Raw genomic sequence first — 24,501 nt, 5'->3', positions numbered from 1 at the left:
GGTCTTATATATATTTAACGAATACAAAAAAATGTTTTTTAAAGTAAGAAAAAAATTATAACAGATTTCTAAGCCTATTTCATGGGCTGCAGTTTTCAATCGGCGGGAAAGATCCACCTCGAAATTCTTGACTGAAACAAAAAACCAAAAAAGGATTAAATTGTTTAAAGAAAAAATGTGTTTTATAAAAAGAAAAAATAAACTTTAAGGTGCTACAACAATTATTTCAATAAACTTTTTGACGAACTCTTTTAGTTCATCGAGAAGAAACATATATAATAATTTAATCCCTTTTTAGTTTTTTGTTTCGGTCAAGAATTACGAGGTGGATCTTTTCCGCCGATTGAAAACTGCAGCCCATGAAATAGGCTTAGAAATCTGTCATAATTTTTTTTTACTTTAAAAAAAATTTGTTTGTATTCGTTAAATATATATAAAATCATACCTCAAAATTCAATAACCATTTCTTTCTTTCCCTTCTAAAAAAAATCACAAAAAGACGCTGTTTTATAATATTCTAATTCAGGACACCCCCTTAAAAGTAACATAAATTAAAAAATACAGTCATTCAACATAAATTAACATAAACTGCCGACTAAAGACCAACATGCTCCCTCTGTACTAACCACTAGACGATAATCCTTCACGCTTCCACGTGCCATTTAAGCATCGAGCTGTCCTCTTACATCTTTGAAGCACCTTCCGTTCGTTAAACAAGTAGAGAAATAACTGACCAAGGCAACGTGTATTAATCTATCGAATGAAAGGATAAGGCACATGATGCACAGACAATTTCAAAACCAGCCAGGCTGGCAGCTTAGTAAGATCGAAGACACATGTGTTCACCGTTCACCTGTTATGAGTCAGCTGAACCTAAAGACTTTGAATTCAAGTACGTCATCGAGATGTTTTCTATCAGCAGGCTTCTACGTAATCACGCGATATCCTGGCCAGCAACCTCATGTATCGACGTTCCTCGATCGTGACATGGAACGCCGATCGCTCGATCGATCGTTATTAACTCTAACACGATACACAATGCGCTCTTTGTTCCATTTAAAAAATTTAATCACTTGACCTTGATGGTTGAGCCGCTTTGTTTGACCAGTCAATCTACTGCTCCGCTATTTCCTGTGAAAAGGTGTTTCCTTGCTATATTTTGTAGCCATGAATATTCAATTCTTTGTAAGTGATTTGTAAATTTGATAAAAGTTATTATACGATGATTTTGAATAATAATGCAAGAAATAATTTTGAAGGATCTCCAACGAAAATACATAGTTATTGAAATACCTAGAAATATTAAAAAATTTAGAGAGAGAGAAAATTTCCTATGTCGAGAAATTCTCCTTGTTAATTTTCTTCCCGTAAAGGATACTACATACTTCTACTTAACATTCGAACGAATAAGTTATCAATGAAAGTAAAGATTCATAGTCCAATTAATAAAACGTAGAATACAGAATTGAACGAAGACGATAAACATGAAACGCTGATTTACTACGAACCGCTGACCATAATTATAAAACACTGATCCCTATTTCAGTTTCGTAATTTACAAAAGTCGTGCCAATTCTTCATACCTCGTTAAAATCGAAATGATTGTTAAAATTACTCTAAAAGTAGGACCAAAATCTTCTATTTTCCAAAACCAGGGACGCCATTCCCTATCCCACCTAAATCTTCCATTCTCTGAAACCCCATTGCGTAACCTTGCAATCCCACCGTTTATAATCTTCAAATCCATCAGCACTTAGATTCACGGCATACGGCACGAAAAAGTAGCGAATGGGTCGACCCGATTTCTCGACATCCACAATCCAGATTTCTCTCCTGATTCCCCCTAGTGACCGTGAGCAAAATGGCCGCGAATCCGACAAAGGGTCCAGCCGAAAATGTTGAAAGCTTAATTTATATGCGATTTCGCGGCCGTCCGCATTCTCACAAGAGAGACCAAGGAAAGAAGACTTCTTCCCCATACAGGGAACTGATTTCGATGCAGCTATTTCGTGGCTGTTCTAGGCCACCCTTTCCATCGACTTTTTTCCCGAGCTCCGTGCCAGTACGCTTCCGATGCTAATAGAGCTCGATTTCTCGATTATTTTGCTAGGTTGGCCCATAGAGTTGGCGTTGAAACGAAGGATAGAAGGCGAACGATAGAGAGATAGAACGGCTGAAAGCCACCCGGGTCGAGGGCAAAATACCAGGAAGGCAGATGTCGGAATTCTATATGTCTCCTAGCGCAGAATTTACATCCTACGGCCCTTCCACTTTGCTCTAGGACCTTACGATCGATACTCGCTTTATTTAGCGAGGTTTATGGCCTATCCGCGAATGTATCGTTTCTATGTTTCTCTTTTCTTGGGCCTGAATAAGTATAGTAATGGGGATTCTATATGGGTGGGAGTAAGTGGAGTGTCGAAGGAAAACATCAGCGTTCAATTGGACGTGAATTTTGTATTTATTGAACGCTAGCTGCATCGTTCTACCTACTTACGTATTTTGCGATAAATTTTGTCTCCATTAGAGTAAGTGAGTAGGTAGTGTTATATGGTGGAGACACGTTGCATTTGAATTTGAATTTTACAAGTCTACTGTGATAACTTTAGTTTCAAATGCGGTGTAGTGGCTAAGAGATGGAGAGAATAAAATTCGAATAATAGTAAAAAAAATTTTGGGCCGACATACCTTAGGATTCTAGGTCTCTTGTACTAGAAATAAAATTGACAGAAAACATCAGACAACGCTAAAGTTATTTCTAATTTATTTTCCATGCAGATTAGAAATATAATTCTGGTCATATACCAGAAAGAATTTTATCTATTCCGAAAAATAAATTTCACTTCTAACACTTTGGTAACGCACAGTTATAACAATCGAAACAAAGTATCATTTTTAATTTCACAGTGACTTCAACAATCATCCCGAGCATAAGTTAAGTCGGTTAAATGAATCGTAAAATCCGTTTAATATCGTGACGCGTCATAACCTAGTTGAATTTACATAACAGTTCGTTTGGTGGCACAAAAGCTAAACCGTCTAATGGTTGAATATTGTTATTCAAATGCCTAGTGGATACAACGACAACATAACTCGATAATCAGTCGATGATATATCTTATATTAATGACGAGTCGAGATATATGCAGATCGGATTATAGATTAGACGAAGTAGTGTTAAATGACGGCCTACCTGATGAAATTAATGAGAAACTTAATATCTTTGGTTGAAAACTAATCGATCGTATCGGTTTATTATGCACGAAAAGCATCGATCGTCTCGTGCTGATAAATCATTTAAATTCACAAAGAATCGAATTAGCTGTTCTTTAAGTTCGTCTACTAAGAGGATTTGGTTTCGATGTTAATCCTGACGCGCCTATAGTGGTTAGAAGGAGAACGACGCAATGCTGCAGTTTTCTTCATTGTAATTCTAATGATTGCTATTGTATACTTTGTGTGTAATAGAATATAGATGCGGAGAAATCTTTTCAAGTTAAAATCGTATGTAGGTGTGTTAGAAGTTCGGAAGATCTGCTGGAAGATGTTAGCTTCAGTAAAATTTAATAAAACAAATTATAACATATTTATATTTTACTGTTATTTAATAATACTACTTATGTTAAATTTCAAATTCACGAATTTTCAAGTTTCAAATTTCCAAGCTATTGTATCTTCGATTCTCCAGAATTTCAAATATCTAATAACATATTACTTTATTTATTTATCGCATCATATATGTATATATGTGCATGTATATTGTTAAAAAAATTCCAAATTTTTCATTTCCAGGCCTCTATGTTAAATAAAAAAAATTCACCGATCTCGATCATGCGAGAGATCGTATTCCCTGGTGCGTCGTCTAAAACGCGATATAAAATTCATACACGCTGCAAGCACGATGTGCCATCATAAAATCGCGTTATACAGCGTTGCATATTTACCAGACCAGAACAAAATCTAGCTGTATAAATTTCAACGGCGTTTTTTACGAAGACCGCCCCTCAGACCTAAGCAAATCGAGCTGAAAAACGAAAGGGTGACATCATAAAGATCCCATGTGTCATGGCACACGTGTCACTAAGCAACGATACCAACTTTTTTTGCTGGTTATACGTTGCCTCACCTGCCCTATCCATTTTTCCCTCCTTATCGTTCAATTCATTTAATTAGTCATATATAACAATAACGATCTCGCGACACCTCTTTGTCATCCCCTATCTTTTGTCTCCTTTTTTCATGTTTCCATCTTTTTTCTTTATTATTATACGTTTGATATAACGTACAGTATCGATTTTATGCATTCGATAACGTCCACCGAAAAAAATTTCACGCACTTGCAACCAACCGCGTATTTTTTTGCTTTATAGCAGCGAACGGTTGATCGATCACACATGGCTGGTATAAAAATTTTTCACGACCGGGATACCGCGTTCATTTGCATGGCGATTCGGCTTATAGTTTGTACTTTATTTGCACAAGCACCCGGAGAGGATAACGCGTTTCGTTTACGGTTGGACGAAAGGCAATCTGGTCGACAGGTATGCCTACCGGTCGGCACTATTACAGGAGCTCTGTGTTACAGTTAGCTTTTCATTAATTTAAGTTTCTTCTCTTAAAAATCATAGAAATTGATAACTGTATGTAATTGTGCGATCTGTGTTTACTTTTGCAACATTTGCAATCTCTAATGAAAATGTTCTCGATTAAAACGATCTGCTAAAGTGAAACCAATATATAAACCGAATACATAAATGCTAATAATTCCAACATAATCATCCTTCGATTCGTAGAAATTGAGAATTGTAGGTAACTGAGCAATCTATGTAAACATCTGTAACAATTTGTAATTAGTAATTCCTAACAATGATGTTTTGAATTGAAACGATCTTCCGAATAAAAAAAAATGCAACAAGATCCTAATACATAAATCTAATCTGTAATTAGAGTGGGAATATTTATGCAAATTTATTTCTATTTAATTTCTATTTATTATTATTAAATATCGTAATAAATACACAACATTGCCAAATTTTCCATAAATGCATAAAATTTCGCATATTAGGATTTATAATAAATCCTAATATGTGATCTTAATATAGTTATTGCTCGATTCATTTAAAAAAGGAAGTTTTCATACAAATACTTTTAAAGCATTGTGGAAAACATCACCGTTTTCTATTCTACATAATTATAGCTGAATGATGAAATGTGATTTTTTCAAATGATTAGAACGCAGCTTTATAAAGTTATAAGTTATATTTTATAACGATCCACAAAACGTCCAACGGAACGTACTTTCAACCTATGCTATTTTAAGAGCCAGCAGTAACGCAACTCCTCCTTAAGGTCCCGTGAAAAATTAATCGGAGGCCATTTTCTGGTCGACCTCCGTAAAGGGATATACTTAACGAAATTATCGAGCGCGCGCGCGCTGCCCTTCGCGTCTATTCCCAGACTGATTCCATCCTTCCACGTGCAACTCACGATAATTCTAGCCTGCCGGGACAAAGTGGGCCGCAAAATGGACGCCCATTAATGCCGCTAATGATGCGTCCTCTCGCTTCACGATTTTCATAATACCTTACAAAGTTTGTATTTTATAAATATCCATATTCCCAAAAATTCTATGATCCCTGAGTAGATCCATGGTCACGCTCGCCTCCACGAATCTCCCAAAGTTTTACGTTGATCCATTTTAATTTCGATGCAAGCATGTCTCTCTGTCCCAAAAACACGCGCAAAAACTCTCGCAAATCCCGGACTTTATTCACTGGTAAATCCAAAAATATCACCGCTTACCTCAGTTTCTTCGTGAAGAAACTTTCCTGCGTGTGTCTTTGTACGTGGTGAAGAAAGGCGGAACATTTCAGAAAGAAATCGAAATCGAAACCGTTCGCGCGCTTTCGACTGGAGGCAAATGAACGGTCCGGGAGTAGGCGTCGCATCGCCTCACGAATCGTCACGTTTAACACATTGACTGCCACGATCGTTATCCGTAACCCACGTTCTATTAAATTTTTTAGAGCAATCGAAATAAGATAAATTTCATAGACCAAACAATTTTCAACGATGCGAAGAACACACAGTGCCCTGTAAGAGTTTCCAAGCAAATAGATTTTTCATTTTATATTTAAGAAACGGTATTTTAAAGAATTTTAAGTAATATCATACAACTATACATATAACAGTGTTTGTGAAACATACTATTTTCTATTACTTATCAGGTCCTTATATCCATTATTTTACTATTACTATTAACTACCGACCTATTATTATACTTAAAATTCCTTTACATATCGCTTCTTGAATATAAAGATAAAAATTCATTCATCTATTTCATTCGTATATTTCAATCTATTGCAATTCTCAGGGAAAGATATAGAAAATTCGCGTGGCAGTCACCGTGTTAAACGGAAACACGTGCACACTTTGCTGGTGGGCGTTGATTTACGCGTCTCTAATTGTTATACTTTGTACGGAACCGTCAATTAAGCGGATATAGCTCATTCGCGTGTCTTTTCTGGCCTATCATTGTCTTGCCTCTCCCTTATAGAAGATCGTTAGATACAGCTTGTGGAGAATGCTACTACTTGTTCCATCGTACGAACGCAACAAGGCGGCTATACGTACACGACACACAGACAGTAGCAAGACACGATGTCTCCACGACTAGGTAGAGCCTGTCTAATGGGAGGTGCACAAACTACGTAATTGCTCGAGATTACAGGCCCGAGAGTAGACCTCCTCCGTGAAGGCAGCGTGTTCCTTCGACGGTAGTTAAGCTGCCTTTTCCCTCGTCGTTCAACTATAATTACCGCAAGGTGCAAACTCGGAAAATTTTTCTCCTGCGCCACGATCGTTCCGTGTAATGCCAGGCTGCATGGTCGCGGTATTGTTTAATGGGACGTTAGAAAAGGCCAAGTTCCCTTTCTCGAGATAGACGTTTAAATCTAACGTGGGACTGACTAGTTATGGAAACAGCCTGACAGAGTAATAAATAACAGGAGCGTTTAACCTGGAAGGTTCATGGTGAAATTGTACCGAGAGACACGTTAAACGGATGAATCTTAACGCGTTCAATGCTACGTTAACGCGTTACAATACCAACCTCAATGACGAAATTTTTTTCAATTTTTTTTGCTTGAGAAGCTTTAAAACAACTGAAAACGTACGTTGAAATTTACGTTGGAAATGTGTGTTGGAATTATTAATTTAATCAGGAATATTAAAAAATAACAAAGACACAAATTATGTCTGTATCACAAGAATAACAAACAAGATTTAATCACCGACCGTTTCCGGAGACAAATCGTAGAAATGTCGACAAAGATTGCAGGAACAAAGCAAAAACCGTTGAAAACGGTTACAGCGATAAACGATCGAGCATGAAGATCTAAAGCGGTCGCCGCACTGCCCGACCGTAGGCCAATGTTTCTATATCGATTTCGTCACACAGGAGCACATTCTTGTTCGTATATATGTACTCGACCTCTACATATATTTACTTATATGTACTACATGCATATGTATATCGACTTCGCACTGGACGTGTTAAGTGTTAGGGAAAATTTGCGGATGAAATTATGTATTTATATAGTTGTATCAATTGAATATAAGTCTCTCTTATATCATCAATATCAATATCAAGAACATGCGATTCGACGGATTATATAAGACATTATAGACGCTTATTATGTTTTAAATTTTTATTTTTGTAATGTTTGTTTTTTGAAAATTTATAATGGAAATATTTACAACGGAGCAACGATTAAAAATCTTCAAAAAATTAAGCCTCGATTACTCTTTGTGATATAACGTTACACCAAATTGTAGTCTTTACAGAATGCAATTCACATTGATGAACAAGTCCAGCGTTTTACATTTTTCAAACAAAAATTTTAAAACATACGACAAGAAAAGAATACGGTTTTTGAATGGGAGAACGACATATGGGGCACCCTATAGAAATTAAAAAAATATGGGGTTGCACATTATATAACTAATCGTATCATTATTTACTCATCTTTTTAATCTATATAGCTAAGAACAGGAAAAAGCATTCAATCTATTCTTGTAATAAAAAAAGTGAAAATTTACACATTTATGATGTTGGCGTAAAACAGACGATATTACGTTCATGATATTATATAGATTTACTAAAGAAGCAATGATGAAAGAGTGTTATACAATTACCAAATCCTTTTGGGATGTTATAATAGTAATAACAGTGTCAAATTACTCTAAAAGAGCGTTCGTATGATTGATATTATTGTTAATATTTCAGGGTTCTTTTTATTGACAACATATGTACATATATTGATCGCCTAGATCTAAACTCCAAAGAGCCCCTTACGTTCGATGCTGTTGAGAACCTTAAATATTGACAAAAATATAGATAATAATATCGACGACGATAACGATCGCTCCGTAACGAACCGACAGTCTAAGTTCACCAAAAGACTTTAAACTATTCTGTTGTAGTACGAGAGATCGTTCACGCGAACTTTTATCCGACTGCATCGAAGTGTAATTTAATGCAATCGAGCCATTTTAAAACGAAAGGACAGTAGAAAAAAAACAAGACAGGCGCGTAGACTTGTAGAAAAAATACGTGTTTATTTGTTGAAGTTCTATTACAGATTGATGATAGAAAAAATGATTAGAATTAGGCAAGTTGCTGGCGGTGGACACTCGAATTTTCTGACTTGGAATTTTCTCGAAATGGAGAGAATGGAAAGAATAAGTAATTGGTGAGTGCATGTTTCGAAGAAAGAGGAGCCTAATCCTTATGTACCGATCACATCAGGTAGCAACAGGCCTTAAAGCGACTGCACGCGACATTCCGTTGTCCGACTAACGGTTCACAAGCAATAAAACAATAAAAGGCGCTGCGTTTAAGAAAAGAAAGAAAAGTGTGCCAATTCTGAAAAATTCAGCGTTGTTGGGTCTTCCTTGTTTATAAATCCTTAAACTATTTCTTAAAACTCGATGTCTTTATAATGGTATTGTTGCGCTGCAGCAGATTCCAATCTTCAAGCGACCGAAGACGTCAAGATGTATATTGATCAAGCAAGGAAGCTTAAACGTCTCGTTTAGCTGTTTCAATATGTAAGATGATACCTGCGTTTCTTCGCATTCTACATTTTCCAAGCGTGTAGGCGAGACATCCTTATGTATCTGCTGATTAGCTTAAAAATGGGACTTTTGGCGCCTGGATGACTGTGTCTTGGACGGACGTTCGTAATCGACTATGAAAACTGAAGTTTTTCAGAGGGTAGCAAGGGGTTTGTTTGGATTCTTTAATGGGATTCAAGTCTCGTGCTGGCGCAGCAAAACATTCAGATGCTCGTTATTCAACGCTACAATCATTCAACGGAAAAAGACATTGTTTCAATGGTTTTTCGATAGGTTACGAAGAATATTAATCGAGGGACCAGCCAGACAAAATCTTTCACAACAAGACTGATTCGATTCGAAATTTTAGCTACATCATTTTATCTACAATACACGTTATATTTGAATCCGCTGAATACAAGTATGTATGAAAAGAACTTTAGAACGTTGAAGCTTTATGAGATTCTAAGCTATTATGAGCACAAGAAAGTAAATTTTAATTATATGTAGTAGGGAAAGACATTTTGATTTATTTAATTCTTTAAAATCATTAAAAACAGATACTTTCATTTATTTTATCGATTCAACATAACTGAATCATGATAACTAAGGAATATATCTGATGAAAGATATCGAAAATAGTAGAGAGTTCTGCAAACAGCAACATAAAAGTGGTATGAAATGGGAGAAACAATAAGCTCATAATTCGCTCATAAAAATGATAAAGAGTCTGGAAAATTTCCCAAATTGAAACACCGTAATATCAGAACTCAAGTATTTTTTAAAACTTCACTCACCATTTGTAGACCGGAAAGTCATAAAGTTGCAACATCCCGACCATTTACCATACTCAATCTGCAAACAGAATGAATAACACATATATTAGTTCGTTATAGTCGTTTAAATTTCTTCTAGATTCTAATGTTTAACAAATTTGGTGTAGGCAGAAAATTATACTTGATTCCTTTGAATTATATCAAAAGCTTCTCATATAACCTATTCCTAGTCCTTCCGTTTAAAACGACGAAATTCCAGGATGATTGCGCGAAATCACGGGAATTTTCTCCTAACCTTACGATTAAAGCAATTTAAAATTAGTCACCGAACGCGATTACGTGTTTAAACGCGGTAATTCCAGTTGGATTGGTCAGAAAGAATTTCCGGGCGAGAGATACGCGTGGATTCAGCGGGAAGAAAGAGGTTATCGACGAAGATTTTGGAACAGACAGCTGCCACTTACGGTGGCGTCACGACTTTCGGCCCTTCGGGACCGTTCTAGGGACTTCTTTTCCCACCCTGTAATTTCCGCCTTCCTTGAAACGGGATATTTTCTAAAATTGCACATTCTGGATCACCACCCTGCAGGCGTTGTGCCGTTGCGCCGCGTGGATCGCTTTCGATCGCTATGCCCTTTTAAACCGTTAAATTAACGAATCCGCCGCGCGATCCTTTCCCTCTTTCGGAAACTCTTGCATTTCCACGAAAAAGCGGCAAATATCTGAGAGTAACATTAAATCGTCCTCGAAGAAAATTTCGGAGAAAGTTTATGATGGGTAGTGTTATCCTTTCTCCATATTTCAGAAGAAGAGGGTAATGTAGAATATAGCAAAAAGAAAAAGATGTGTCTTTATTGACACACGTATGTTAAAAGACTAACGAGATAATAAAGAAGCTAAGAACTCTGGGTTCATCAAAATTATTCTTGACGGAATATTTTTTGAATGAAAATCGATGTGGCAAGTTTATGGAAAGCCTTTTAATCAGAAAATCTTCTAAAGGAAAGATCATAAAGCACAAAACGGTTGTCCCTGTAAAAGAGTCAAACTTTGAAACGGAAGATCAATATCATCGGAATAAAAGGTTTAAAAAAGGATTAGTCAGTGGAAATAGGTTTATCGGTAGATCTCCACAGTAGCCCAAAATTAGGAACTAAACGCAGAACGCTAACTTTTTGTTGCTGAATTATGTATTTGAATGAATCAGAAAGAAATTTGAAATAGATGTTTTCCTCGTTTTTAAAAAAATATTTATGTACCCATTTTCTTCCTCACCATTGTTTTAATAAGAGAGTCATAAACAAAATACAATGGTATTATACTTTTTAAACAACTGCAGTACATCAAAAGAGATGACAGCGCGACAGTGAAGCACGAGTTATATATTTGCGGAAGAAGATGAATCATCTCTCGCAAGTGGATGTCGAACAACGCAAAAGCAAGATAAAGCTTCTTTCGATGCGTTCAGCCAGTCGATTACACAGGCAAGCCGAAGCGTAAAACGTTGTACGAAATCCAGACGTGACTAATGTTAACGTATTTCGTGCAGGAAATGGCCCCGCTCGAAACGACCAGGCTTTTTTTTCATCCTCCTCCGCCCATCGTCCTACGTTCGAAACCGGATGGTATTCCGAAAAAGGGAGTGAAGCACCAAAATACGATCAACGAGCATTCTTTACCACTCTGCCGAGTCTTACCTTTAAAAAGAACAACGTAACACTAACAATAGTCAAAGGCTACAGAACAAAATTGTTCACCGTTTTCTTCGAAGTTAAAGCCTTCCAGAGAATGTTTAGTCTGTTATATAATCTTTTTTGTGAATTCTAGGATTCGTTATAAGTAGACCGCAGATATTTATGTCCTTATAGGAAATTAGAAATTGCAAGAATACAGAAAATGCACAAAATATGTAAAGATATACGAAATATAGAAAGTACAGTACCTATTTATTGGACTCTAAATTAATAAATTTCTATTTCCACCTAGACTCCATTTATTTAATTAAGTTTATAAAAATACGAATTTGCATAAAAATCTGCGGCCTAATTATGAAACAGTGATGAAACAGAAAATGTTCTATTATAAGATTTTCTACAATTAATATTTCTACCTAACTCCCAATTAAATGTATCTTATATAATTAATAAAATACGAATCTCAAATATAAATAATCGCCACGAAATGGATATTCCAATCGAGAGATATGCTCTTTTGACATAATTTAAATTATTTTTCTGAACCATCCTTAGGCCAATGCACAGCGCGCAAGAAAATAATTCGATCTACTTATGGTTTCCTGTATCCATTATTCGATCCTACGTTCCTGGCTCCTGGAAGCCGAAGAGCCAGCCGGTAATGGTGCTTGGTTACAATCCCATCCGAAAATATTGGATTACAAGCTTTGACATTTACCGACCGATCGTCACACGTCATTTACACGCTATTCTAGGTTGAAATTTCATGATAGATTCTCGGAAATTAATCTACCGTACTGTGGTACATTGCTGATTATGGTAAAGTCGACTAGGGGATTGTAGCTCAAAATATCGCACGATTATTTGTAAAATTCGAAACAATAATTTCTATCGACCATTATCAGCCTGTGAAAACATACTGTTTGGAATAACTGCAAATGAGAGTGTCATGCGAAATATAGTAATTATAGCATGTTTCTACAGAAGTGGGTTATTAACAATCTAAGATGTAATGTTTATAAGCTTTATAGTGACAAATAATTAATATAATTAGTCAAACTAGTAAAATCCTTAATTATGCAAACAATCTAAACTCTCCATGCTAATGTACTTAAAATGGAAACAATTGTAACTCTCTTGCAGAAAATATCGGGAAATTTTTTTAATTTCAGGGAATTTCAAATTCCGGCACTGCGACGATTAGTTAAGTCCGAAATATTAACATAACAAGTTCACAAAGGTAGAGACATAATTATTTACCGAGCTGGATAGATTACTGATGCTGAGCAGGACCGATTTCCGAGAGTCGAAGATATGAACATTCAAACGAGTCCTCTTGGCTGATAACGAACGAAGGAGAAATCTCATCTCTCTTCGAATCTCATCTGACTCATTCATAATGAGTTGTAATTACATCAGAATAAATATGTGTTATTTAAATTACATTTCTACATGAACTACATTTTTCTTATTCGAGTTCACTCTTTCAGGCACTTTCATATAAGTGTTCTCTGTATGCTGTCCTTTCAAAAAAGCTGTATTCGCGTTGCACTACCGAATCTTGAGCTACCTTTTGGTAGCTATTGTAAGAAGGGCGCACATAGAATCATATCGCATAACCAACGAAAAGGTTTTAAATAGTCAATTCCCGCTTTCGGGAAAAAGCCTTTTGCCTTTTTCATACGCGTCTGAACGTGACGTGTTTTAAAGCGCCACTGTCGTGAACCTTACACATGCATATGAATCTCTGACAAGCACTCTTTTTCTTCACTTAAAACCGCACAGAAAACGGACATTTTGGGATTACTATGCTGATGCTGGTTTTCTATTTCTTCCTTTCTTCTCGATATAGGCAATAAACGCACTCACATTTTCGGATATATCCATTTGATTTTCATACGGGTTTAATTTCTTCCAGGAATCCTTAATAGAATATCCTTTTTTCTAACAATAAAAGCATTTAGTTTCCTTTGTATCTTGTCTCTGTTTCGTCACGTTTCGATTTCTCGATGCTCTTCATGGACGGTTTTTGTTTTACACTCATGACAGCAAGAGGACTTGTGACATCATCGGCAAAGAGCATGCGCGACTCTTCCTTGAGAAAATTTTGACAAACTTTGATAATCACGTTTGTTACTCAGAAGGAATATTCATCTGACGAGCCACGTTCTCGATTCTAGCTATGTGTTGGGAAATTGATGCGTTATGATCCATTCGCTATTCCTGGAACTTTTGCATGAGAACCAACATATTAGAAGCGGTTTTCTGCTCGTGTATACTGCTTAATTTCATTCGTATTTCAGCAGTATGTAAATGTGTTGCAAGTGACTAAATGCTTTAGTTAAGAACATTCAATCGTGGTAAAAATAATACACATGACTTTTGAATTATTCATTGGCTATGCACCTCGTCTCTTGGCTACATTTTACATCATTCACTGGCTCAGTCTTTATACCGTCGACGATCTCTTTTACGCCGTTCGCTATGAAGACGGTATTCACCTGGAATTTCCTAAGGCGGAAATTCGTTCCATAGAATTATTCATATGCGCTTTACTGTAAAACTAATATACTGAATATCGAATCACTGAACAAATGAGATATCTTACGTAGACGAACTGATCAACTATGGCGATTTTAGCACGTGTGTGTCACGATTAACAAAGGTTTTCCTCTTTCGGAAATTTCACGATTCTTATTCCCAGACTATTTTGCGCAATGTCAGGATGTTTGGACCTGTTAAATTATTTATAGTTTGTATAACGGATAGTTTTGAGAGATTAACGGATTGCAAAGTGTACAGAAGAAAGGGAAGAACTTTATTATAATATGTACGAATATATCGTAAGGAACGAAAAGACTGACTGACACATGAGGCGCTGTGCGCGACCAAAAACAGAAGAAAAAGTTTAGGTCGATGTCGGTTAATAGGATCGCGTCTGCTGTAGGTAATACAGAAATTGAATATGAAAAGATACATTTTTCAACAACTTGCGTAAATATCCGCATTCTAATTATAAATTAGGATTTATGAATTTGTATAAACATTCACAGTAATTTTCTAATAAATAAATACTTCAACTAATTCAAACAAACCCTTTAATAATCAAAAAGATCTAAAATCCTTAACATGTGTCCTTTCGTAAAAAAAAATCCAAAAATTCCTACTACTTGAACAAGGGTCTGCGATCAAGATACCATTCTACATAAAACGAAAAGGTGCCGGGCATAGCACGGACCCGCGACAAGGAAGATTTACCGTACCAAGGGAGATGATTTACGCGTGGAAATAAAAAAAAAGGTTTACAAGCAGGACAGTTTCTGGCGCCTGGGAGAGTTCCGGGTCCTCGCGAGCGATAATTTCGATTGAAGTCACGGGGGCGAGATTTCCTGTTTCCGTGATTCACGACCCCGACGCGTGACGGGTGCTTCCTGGCGCCCACGACACCACGTATCCCACGCCGTCATGTCCAGGATATCCAGGAGCCAGCCAGATATCGGCGCGACGCGTGTCTCGACGCCCATCATCGTTTTCCAACGATTCGTATGCAACCTGACCAGCGTCACCAATTCATTAATAAATGGTTTATTGCGCGGCAGCTCGTATTCACTCCTGTCGCGGGCATCGATGCGACGAAGATTCGACGCTTCAGGAAGTCGTGTTTTACAGGGGTCGTAGCTCAGACTACCGACCGCGACATGGTCGGACTGAAGATGAAGAGAAGTTGACTAATTGGAAGTCTGTAAACGTACTTAGGATTTGGGAGTGGTTTGGGTGAAGCTTTGAGAAGCGTTGAAGATGATTTAAAAGAATTTAGAAGAAGATGATTGTTGTATTGTGTAAGTAGTATTGCCTATCCGAATTAATAAGAAGAAGAAAATGTTCGAATGACCAAATATTTGGATAATATTTCGGATAATAAAACAATTACTTTTCTAATATCAAATTTCAAAATTTCTATTCAAAATATTCCCTTGAAAACCTTGAAACATCCTTCTTCACCCAACTTCTCGCGTCAGATCGCATTTTTTACGTTTCAGAAGCCGCCTTCTATTCGCATCCATCCAGAATGTTCGGTTGGCCAGTCGAGCAAGGCCTAGTTATAAATATTCTTTTACAACTTCCTATCGTCTTCCTATAAATCTCCATGCAACGGCCTTCTTGAAACCTATCCTACCACCATCTTTCGCAGGTTTCGAGGAGGACGGGGGCCCTATATTGGCCAGCCATTTACCCGGTGTAAACGTCTCTCGGGACGGTAGATGGGGGAGGAAAGGTGCGAGAGGCAGCCAGGCTCGTTGGAAAGGGGCGTAAAAGGGTCGGGGGCGCAGGGGAGCGCCCGCGGGTGCGGGTGTCATTGTTGATATACAACGCGGTAAGTACGCGATAAGTAGACCCCATAAATTCAGCCAATCAGACGAGCCGCCTCGCGCCAAGCCCTGGCCACCCCGTTTCCCCACGTCCCCTCTGCCACCCTGGCACACGTGGCAGCCGCGTTACTTATGTGTAGGCAGCCGTGTACAGTGTACAGGTCGATCCACATTACGCGCGTGCACCACACCACGCGCACCAACCGCGACCGCGACTCCCACGCGAAAACCAGTCGAACACCAACGGGAATATTTACCTCGGCCGCGAATCGGTTCTATACACAGGGCTCCCATCTTGATAACCTGTATGCTAGAAGTTGCGGTTGAATGCAACTCGACCAGTCTTTAACTCACCGATTACGTTATCGCTCGTGTTTAATGAGCGCAGCGGAATTGTGACTGGATGAGCCGAGGATGGGAAGAGTTCAGTTGAGAATACTAGCGATCATTCACAAATATCGTTCTAATAGAATTTGCGGAACTGGATAATTGTAGATGCAATAATAGAAAAAACGCTGCTAGGGTACAGCTTTAACCATTTCGTGAATATTGGGATAATACGTTTCAAGCTAATATGTACCTTTTGTATGTCTTGGGATATACGCTCTTGAAAATCTTGATCATCCTGGGAGTCTTGAGAATTTATATAGGTTTCGGAAGCTTGACGAGTATTCAATATTTTACAATCGTTCAGATTACTTTTATCTAGTATCATTGACATTAAATATTAAAGTCTGGAAAGTTCGGGTTATCATCAAGACTAGTCATGACTTTGAACAACTTGGAATGTTCACTGTGATTCCAATTTATCGTCGTATATATATACAAGATTCGAAACGATCAAAATAGTTTCAGATCTAATGATCACCTATATGTAATCTTCAAATGACTTTGACCGTCAATGAAATGACCTTTATGACTTCTCATGATCTTTAAACGATCTTCACTCCCAATGACACGACCTCAATGACCTCACAACCTCTAAATTGGTCTCCAATTACAGCATCTCAACAGCCTCTCATGAAATCCATCAAATCCTAACCTCTAGACTCGTTAGAAACGAATTTCGCTAGTAGAAATTCATCTATATAAAGCAGACATTCTCACCTCCGTTCACAAAAATCTTTCTGATTCCCATGCGTTATGGTCATGTAGCACTCTTTATTCCATAATTAATGCAAAAAGGGCAGAGGTGGCTCGAAAAGATTCTATTCCTCGTTCACGTAACCGCGATAACTCAACATAGTTAATCCTGTCGCGTCGGCGTATTAGTAATCCTTAGTTCGCACGTGACCCCGCGCCGTAATATCTCTCCTCATTAATTGCAATTAAGTAAATCCCCGTGGGCACGATCGTGCTGGCGCGTTATATCGCACACATCTTCGCGCGCTGCATCATCCTCTCCACGAGACTCTTCCGATCGAGATGCGCACACGAGAGTGCATTGCACTCCCTGCACTCGAGCAGGGTGCATTATATCGTCGGTCGTGCGTTAATTACGCCGCCGAGAGAACGTTTATCGCGAATTATTTTGGATAAGGCGACTCGAATTCGTGACGCGGCCACATTTGCAAACTTCGCGTAGGAAGCACCTGTTGAAACAACAAACCCTATCACAGCAATAAACTTTGTAAATAAGCTCGCATGGAGATAATAGACCACTACTTTGTATCTTTATTTTTATTTAATTTGTATTTGTATTTGTATTTAATACATTCACTACCAAGCATATTTCCACAATCTTTCCGTTTACGCCTCTTACGCACTCACTTAAAAGTCTTGAGGAGAATTATCACATATATTTGCCGCAAAATTAGAAAAAATACATAGTTAGGGACGAAAGTATTTGTACAGATGAAATGTAGGAATAAAACGATTAATATATATTTTCTGTATTGTTAAATATGTATATAGGAATATTATAAATAATGTCAATGTTTGTGTATGCTTATTAATACAAGTCTTTGTTATAATTTATAATACACAATTCCATATATTTGAATGTATCTAATAATAAGTGTAGAAAATATTGCTCCTTTTATCTCTATATTGTAACTGTGTGAAGACTTTTGTCTTTCACTGTATAGATGAATTATTATTAACATAAATGAGCTATATTATTAGTACTATAATTAATATTATAATAACAGTATATTAATAATAATTAATACTACATGATCAAAAATAATAATAACCTTGAGAACGTATAAATAATTACGTCGATAGAGGATGTAAACAAAAAACTCAGAGATGGTTAATGGTGACTGTCATGGCAATGAGTATACATATGAATCATATTTCTTTGATCCTTATTTCTTTGATAAACCTGAATAATCAGTGGAAATTTCAATCGAAAGATTTGCGAATTAGTTTGAGCAATTTAAGAATTGATTAAGTAAGAATTTAAATAAGATATTGTTAGAGTCATAAACTTTAGAATAACTAGATGTATAATTAGTTATTGAAATATTAGAATATAATAAATGCTAAATCTGTTCTTATTTTCTTTTAAGAATTAGATAATACAGCTTATAGAAATTGGACCATTAATTTGCATTTGCACATACAATGATTACTACTACGAAACTGATACTACGAAAAGTATTTGCTGTGTTAATGTATAGAGAGGATTCGGAGAGAACAAAAAGTTAAAATTTATTTACAAATTATCTAAATTTAGCTCTACATGTAGGCTACTCTCTGAAGGACTCGACAACACACTCGCTTGCTTGTTTGTTTTCTTCTAATCGCTTCTAATCGTCTTTGTCTCAACTGAAACCTGGACGTCCTGCGACGTTCACATACACTCTAGGGAGGGGATGCATACATGTGCTGCTCACTCTTCGCTCCCTCAGTCTCACACGTACAATATAAATGTACTATCTATTTAACATGTACATACTTTTATTTTCTAGTTAAGTGCTTTTTTATCAAGTTACACGTCTCATTTCCATAGTATCAAATTTTTGCAATCGTATGGAAGTACTATTGAATGGTACGAAACTTTAATATTTTTCGACCCAATTAATTAATTATATCTTTTTAATCTAATATCTAAAATCTTTTAATATCTAACTACTATAATAAATACAATGGTGTGTAAATACTTTTTGTAGCCACTATAAATGAAACTAAGTAATCTCAGCAACTGTACGTTTATCTTTTATACACGCGCACCTTAAATCTTCAAGATTTTACTTTTACCTTTTAATTAAATTTCGAAATATTCAAGTTGAGTATTATACATCGCTTGTCCAAATTGCCTATAACAATAAAAAGAGCTTCATATGCAAGAATCGTCTTGATTTGACAATCGAATTACAAACCTAACCATGTTTTCAGAGAATCGTTACGAGGAAGCGATTTTTCATTCTTCATTCGTTTCTCGATCGCTCGGAGGCAACAGCTTTGTATAACTTATTGCTAGAAGAGAGGGGCACTGATCGAGTGCATTTTAACTGGCCGTAAACGGCTTCTTTTTCACTGTCAGCTTGAGAGACTACAGATAGAAGGGAAATCACATGGCTTCGAGCGAGCAGTTAGCAGACTACAAAAAATTTTTTCGTAACGCCCGAGAACAAACGCGATTAATCAGCTCGTTAAATCGACGTATATTGAAATAATCAATTTTATTTGCTTCTCTTATCGCACTTGAGTATTTTGACCACGATCGATAAATCTCTACGCCGATTCCTTAGGTTTCCTTAAATTCTTTTTTCTACCGCATCGTCGATATTTGCTAACAAATATTGGCAGGAAATTCGGGAAAGCTAACAGATTCGACATTCCGCAGACAGAATTTTCGATGGTGCTTAATCTAAACGCGGCGGATAATCCGGATAAAAAGTGTCGTAGACGGAACAACTGTTCGCCTAGTTGTCGTAAAAACTGTGTTCAGGAAGTATAGTGTAGCAAACACCTGGCAGTACGCAAACATTCAAGAAATAGGAAATGCAAATCTGTCGATAGATAATTGCGTGTACGAACGGTCGAGCCGTGCGTCCATACGTTCGCTGTTATACTCTCGTTTGTTTTCCCTGCGCCTGGTCTCTAATCCTCGGCCACGGTGTGTACACTACACCGCTGTAAATTATACGAATACCAAAAATTTTTAAACACATCTAATCACGTAGTTTCAAAAAAAATCAGTCTGAGATAAACGTTGAATAAATTCTCGATATTCGGTAGATCATTACAATGAAAAGAACAATGTTTCATTTTATTTTTATAAGACTATGGAGTGACAAATAATCCTAATATTCAATCTTATCCAATTATTATCCAATATTATACATGTATTTCCTTGGATAGGAAGGAAATTGAAGAACTGAATACATTGTTTAGTGCATTAATTTTTTCAACCTACCATTAAATTTGATAAAGTTCAGTATTTTAGGCTCTAAAAAAATAAAATATTACTAACCAGCTACTAGTAACTTTTCTAGTTTTCTAAACTTAAACTTAAATCATCTCAACTTTCAGAACGAAATCGAACGAATCACTAGACTGTTTAATAAGTTAATTCCTTCAATCGTGTCCCACTAATTTTGTTATCCGATCTCCATAAAAATAAATAATGTTTGCAGCTCTTTTTAATTTATCCGAATCGTTGGACGAGATATCTCGAGTTCTAATGAACAGATATGAGAGATACAGTCGGGGACAAAAATAAATGGACAGATAATGGAAATAGGTGTGAATGAAGTTTAATGGAACCAGTACTAGCGTTGTATGTCTAAATTTTATTTATTATATATTGTTATAGTATACAGATTATTTAGTGAGTAATTGAAATTAATATTTACGTTTTTGTGTAAACAGACTGTACTTAACGAAACTCCATTGATGCTTATTACCATTATCTGTACACTGTACACTTATTTTTGTTGCCACTTACAGCTCGTCCAAAGCATCATGTCAACGACATTGCATTACAAGATATCTCGTTCCAAGCGTATCACAAAGTGCCATAAACGATATTGCATGGCGAGATATTTTACCGATAGATGCGAAAACATTAATCATATCCCATCAAGTTCATTACTTCAATCCCTATAAGAACAAAGAAATGATCAACCACCTACCAACTATCTTCCTATCTTCCTAAACTGAAAGCTTAACCACCCTAACAGAAAAAAGAAACGAAAGAAAGCAGGTCGCCTAATGGGTTAATTCCTCGTACTCTTTCCACGTGTAATGGATTACGCGGCGCGGTTATCAGGCTGTCGTTGAGCATATCGAGTGTCCCGACGCAACGGCCTTACCTGTCACCCTGTGCATAGAAGTTGCGTGCAACACGCAGTAATCTACGGGCCATTAGCCACGATGCCCTATAAGCGGCACACGCGATACACGCTTGGAATATCGAGTGACCATACGACAGGAGAAGCGGAGAAAGAAGCAAGCAATCGGGACACACGAGACACTTCCTCGTGTTGAGCGGCGAGTCGCATCCTTTCATCAGTCTTTCCCCATCCCTTCTCTTTAACCCGAAAAATTCTCTGCGAGCGAGACGCTCTTTCTTCGGGCCGGCAGCCACTGCACCAAGGAGCAAGCAACGACAACCGAGAGACGAGCTGCATGTGGCAGCTGTGACGGCCCTCGTCACGTGGCGCACGTGCAAGTGCAACGAAAACTAAAAAGGAGGGAATCTCGCAGCTTGAAACGAGAGACCGACTCCAGCCGCCGCCGCTGAGCCTTGGCTCCAATATTGTCTACTATCACAAAAAAGTATGCCGACTTGCGCAATTAATGACTGTTACGCGGTATTGATTGAGTTTCATCAAGGTATTCGTCCGTTTTTCGGTGTTGGCATCGTCGCGTCCTGTACAAATGATTGACAAGAATTTTTTGCGACAGGTACTTCTTGAATCTTGAATCGAGGAATTTTAATAAAGGTAATTTTGAATACTTCTTTGTAGGACAAAAAGGTTAATTGTAAAAGTAATTTTTCAGTAAATTAATGCGGATTTTGTATATTGTTTTAATATCTTCTTGCGTCTTTTTCATGATTTAACATCTTCTTAGGAAGTATCGTAGAAATAAAATAAGATACAAGTCAGTGTATTTGCCAATTCGGTTTCCATATTCGTATTTAGTGTTTTATTTCATTCTCAATTTTATCTCAATTCTCTGTGAACACTGGTCGATGTATATTAATAGTATACAAAAAATACTAAAATACAGTGGCTACAAAAAGGAATGGCACATATCCTTATTTTCCAATAAAACGTGTTTCTCTACCAAGCTTTTAACCACATTTCGTCTTTATAGCATGAAGTTTTGATAGTCATACGAATATACCACTAAATGATACGGAATTTAATATACTTGGATCTATTTAATTATCATACAAATGCTATGATGAATACAATGGTACGCGAATATGTACTTTTGTAGTTACTAATATATTAATGGCAAAATGAAATTTAGATCGGGACTGTTCGATGATTACTTCATCGTTTTGATATCACACTGCCGTAAATAGCTACGATAGATTCCGAAAAGCTATAAAATCATCGCGGTAAGAAATACCACCCACGGATCGTACAAACCTTATTTCCTCAATACCAGAATATATTAATGAAATCATACACACACGAGGAAGCATAACAAAATATTAAGAAAATGTTATTTCCTTGCGAGTTCAGAATTTTCTGTCAGAGATTGTGTATTTTTGATCGGCAGTATATGTGGTTTTTTAATAATAAATGTACTTATACGATTTTCCTATCTCGTAGGTATATCATTCTCTTAAAGGAATATCTATCGACTGCCGCCGATATTTCGCGTGGTTCACCCCGGCAGCCTCGGTTTGCCACTTTTTCCTCTCGCGATGCCCGCCGGTCGAAATATATAAATTAACGCACTTATGTAGCACCCTGCGGCTATTCGCTGTTACCCTGGTGCTACACCTGCGTTTGGGGCGCTGAGCGCTGACAATTACCCGGCGATCGATGTATGGCCCCAGGGGTGAAGCTCGGCACACCGAAAACAGCCACGAAAACGAGGAACAGCCGTGCTATTGTCGGCTGGAACGCGAGGGGGAGGCTACGGCGCCGCACCGGTATACATATATGGCAAATTGCAGATAATCGCCAGCCATTTGTTTGCAAGAGTGCATAGTCTTCTCTCGTAAGGTCTCCTCCACCATCCACTTCCACCATCCCCTTTTTTTTCATCCAACTCTTGTTTCTTCTTCTTTCCTGATACCGTTTCTCTTCCTGCGCTCCATACGCCTACGAAATTGCAACGTACATGCATCATTCTTACGCGATTTCACCCTTTCCGGACTAACGGGACAACATAAATTTATGTAAATTTATCTCTATGGACATAACTGAAGGAGAATGTTTCTTTCACTAAATATTACAGCAAGTACTTTACTTTGAGTATTTTATATACATATTTTATTTAACTGCATTAGCATCCACAGTCTAATTATTACAATTTTTCTGTCATCCAGTTGTGAGGTTTATTAGGGAAATAAGATTCTACTATAAATGGGACTACATATCCTATTTGAAAGATTATACTTAATCTATCTGTTCTAAATTTAAGTATACCATAGTTGCTATTATTGTATGACTGCGTTCGTTGTTGAAAGAAAAATTGATCTCAAAATGGTTTTCTATGGAAGAACGTCGGTGATTTGCTTGTGATAGCTCTCTAGATATTCGTAAACCATCTTCTTTCACCCTACTTCCTGCTGGATGCTCGTTTCATTCGCTCGTAATAGGTCGCCTATGCTTGTAACTCCTTTTTCTGTAAGCAAATTGCCGGTCAGACACGGGAACCGAGAATAGTCCAACGTATCACACAAGCGCCGAGTTTTACTTTTACAATGACAAAAATGATTCGTATATTGACGGTTCTTGCGATGCGACGAGCTACATTGGCAGAATATGCTCTGAACCTAAGTTGAAGATGAAGGTTTCTGGCAATAATACGTTTATAATCTTTACTATATCTATCGGTATCTATTGATAGATAACTTCAGCAAAAAAAAATTTGAACCGGTTCTAAATATGTACATACGTATACATATAGAAATTACAAGATAATTATTGGAAGTATACAGTTCGCAAAGTATTTGAACAATCAATGATTCACTATATTAATGAGCCACGATATTTAATGAGATCCTCTTCAACGCTAATTGTGTTTTTAAGTGATTATTCATTTAGCATACTAACTTTTCGCTAACCGTTTGTTTACGATAAATGTCTTATAACTTGTACATAGATTTTCTGATTGCTTTCAAATTTTCCTATTATAATCACGATGGTCCTGTCTCGTAACGGTACTAAGGAAATTTCAAAAAGTTTCGTATAGTATAATGCACGTGATTCAGAAAAGCCTTTTTTGCTAACTATTCGAATACTTTTGCGAGTCACTGTATATTTTCAGATTCATTTCAAGTTTTACCAATATGTATATTCATGATAGCTGTGTCTTGTTATAGTGCTAATGAGATTTCAAAATATCTCATACAACACACATCATATATTCATACAAAAGTGTTTATAACTAGGTACATTCAAAT

At 37.0% G+C, this 24,501-nt stretch overlaps 1 protein-coding gene across 1 annotated transcript in view; it reads right to left on the bottom strand.

Moving 5' to 3' along the window:
* LOC138185488 (uncharacterized) overlaps positions 1-14,420 on the bottom strand; it is a 184,970-nt gene extending 170,550 nt beyond the window's left edge. The window contains exons 1-2 of the mRNA XM_069124469.1: positions 12,847-14,420; positions 9,914-9,971 (exon numbers count right to left, since the gene is read on the bottom strand). Of these exons, the coding sequence (XP_068980570.1) occupies positions 9,914-9,971; positions 12,847-12,984 (196 nt within the window). The 5' untranslated portion in view covers positions 12,985-14,420. The remainder of the gene's footprint in view (positions 1-9,913; positions 9,972-12,846) is intronic.
* Positions 14,421-24,501: the final 10,081 nt, after the last annotated feature.

This window comes from Bombus flavifrons, chromosome 12 (assembly GCF_040668555.2).
Source record: "Bombus flavifrons isolate JBK064 chromosome 12, iyBomFlav1_principal, whole genome shotgun sequence".
Lineage (NCBI taxonomy): Eukaryota > Metazoa > Arthropoda > Insecta > Hymenoptera > Apidae > Bombus > Bombus flavifrons.
Note: the sequence above shows the minus strand (reverse complement) of the source record. Positions and strands in the feature narration are given on the sequence as shown.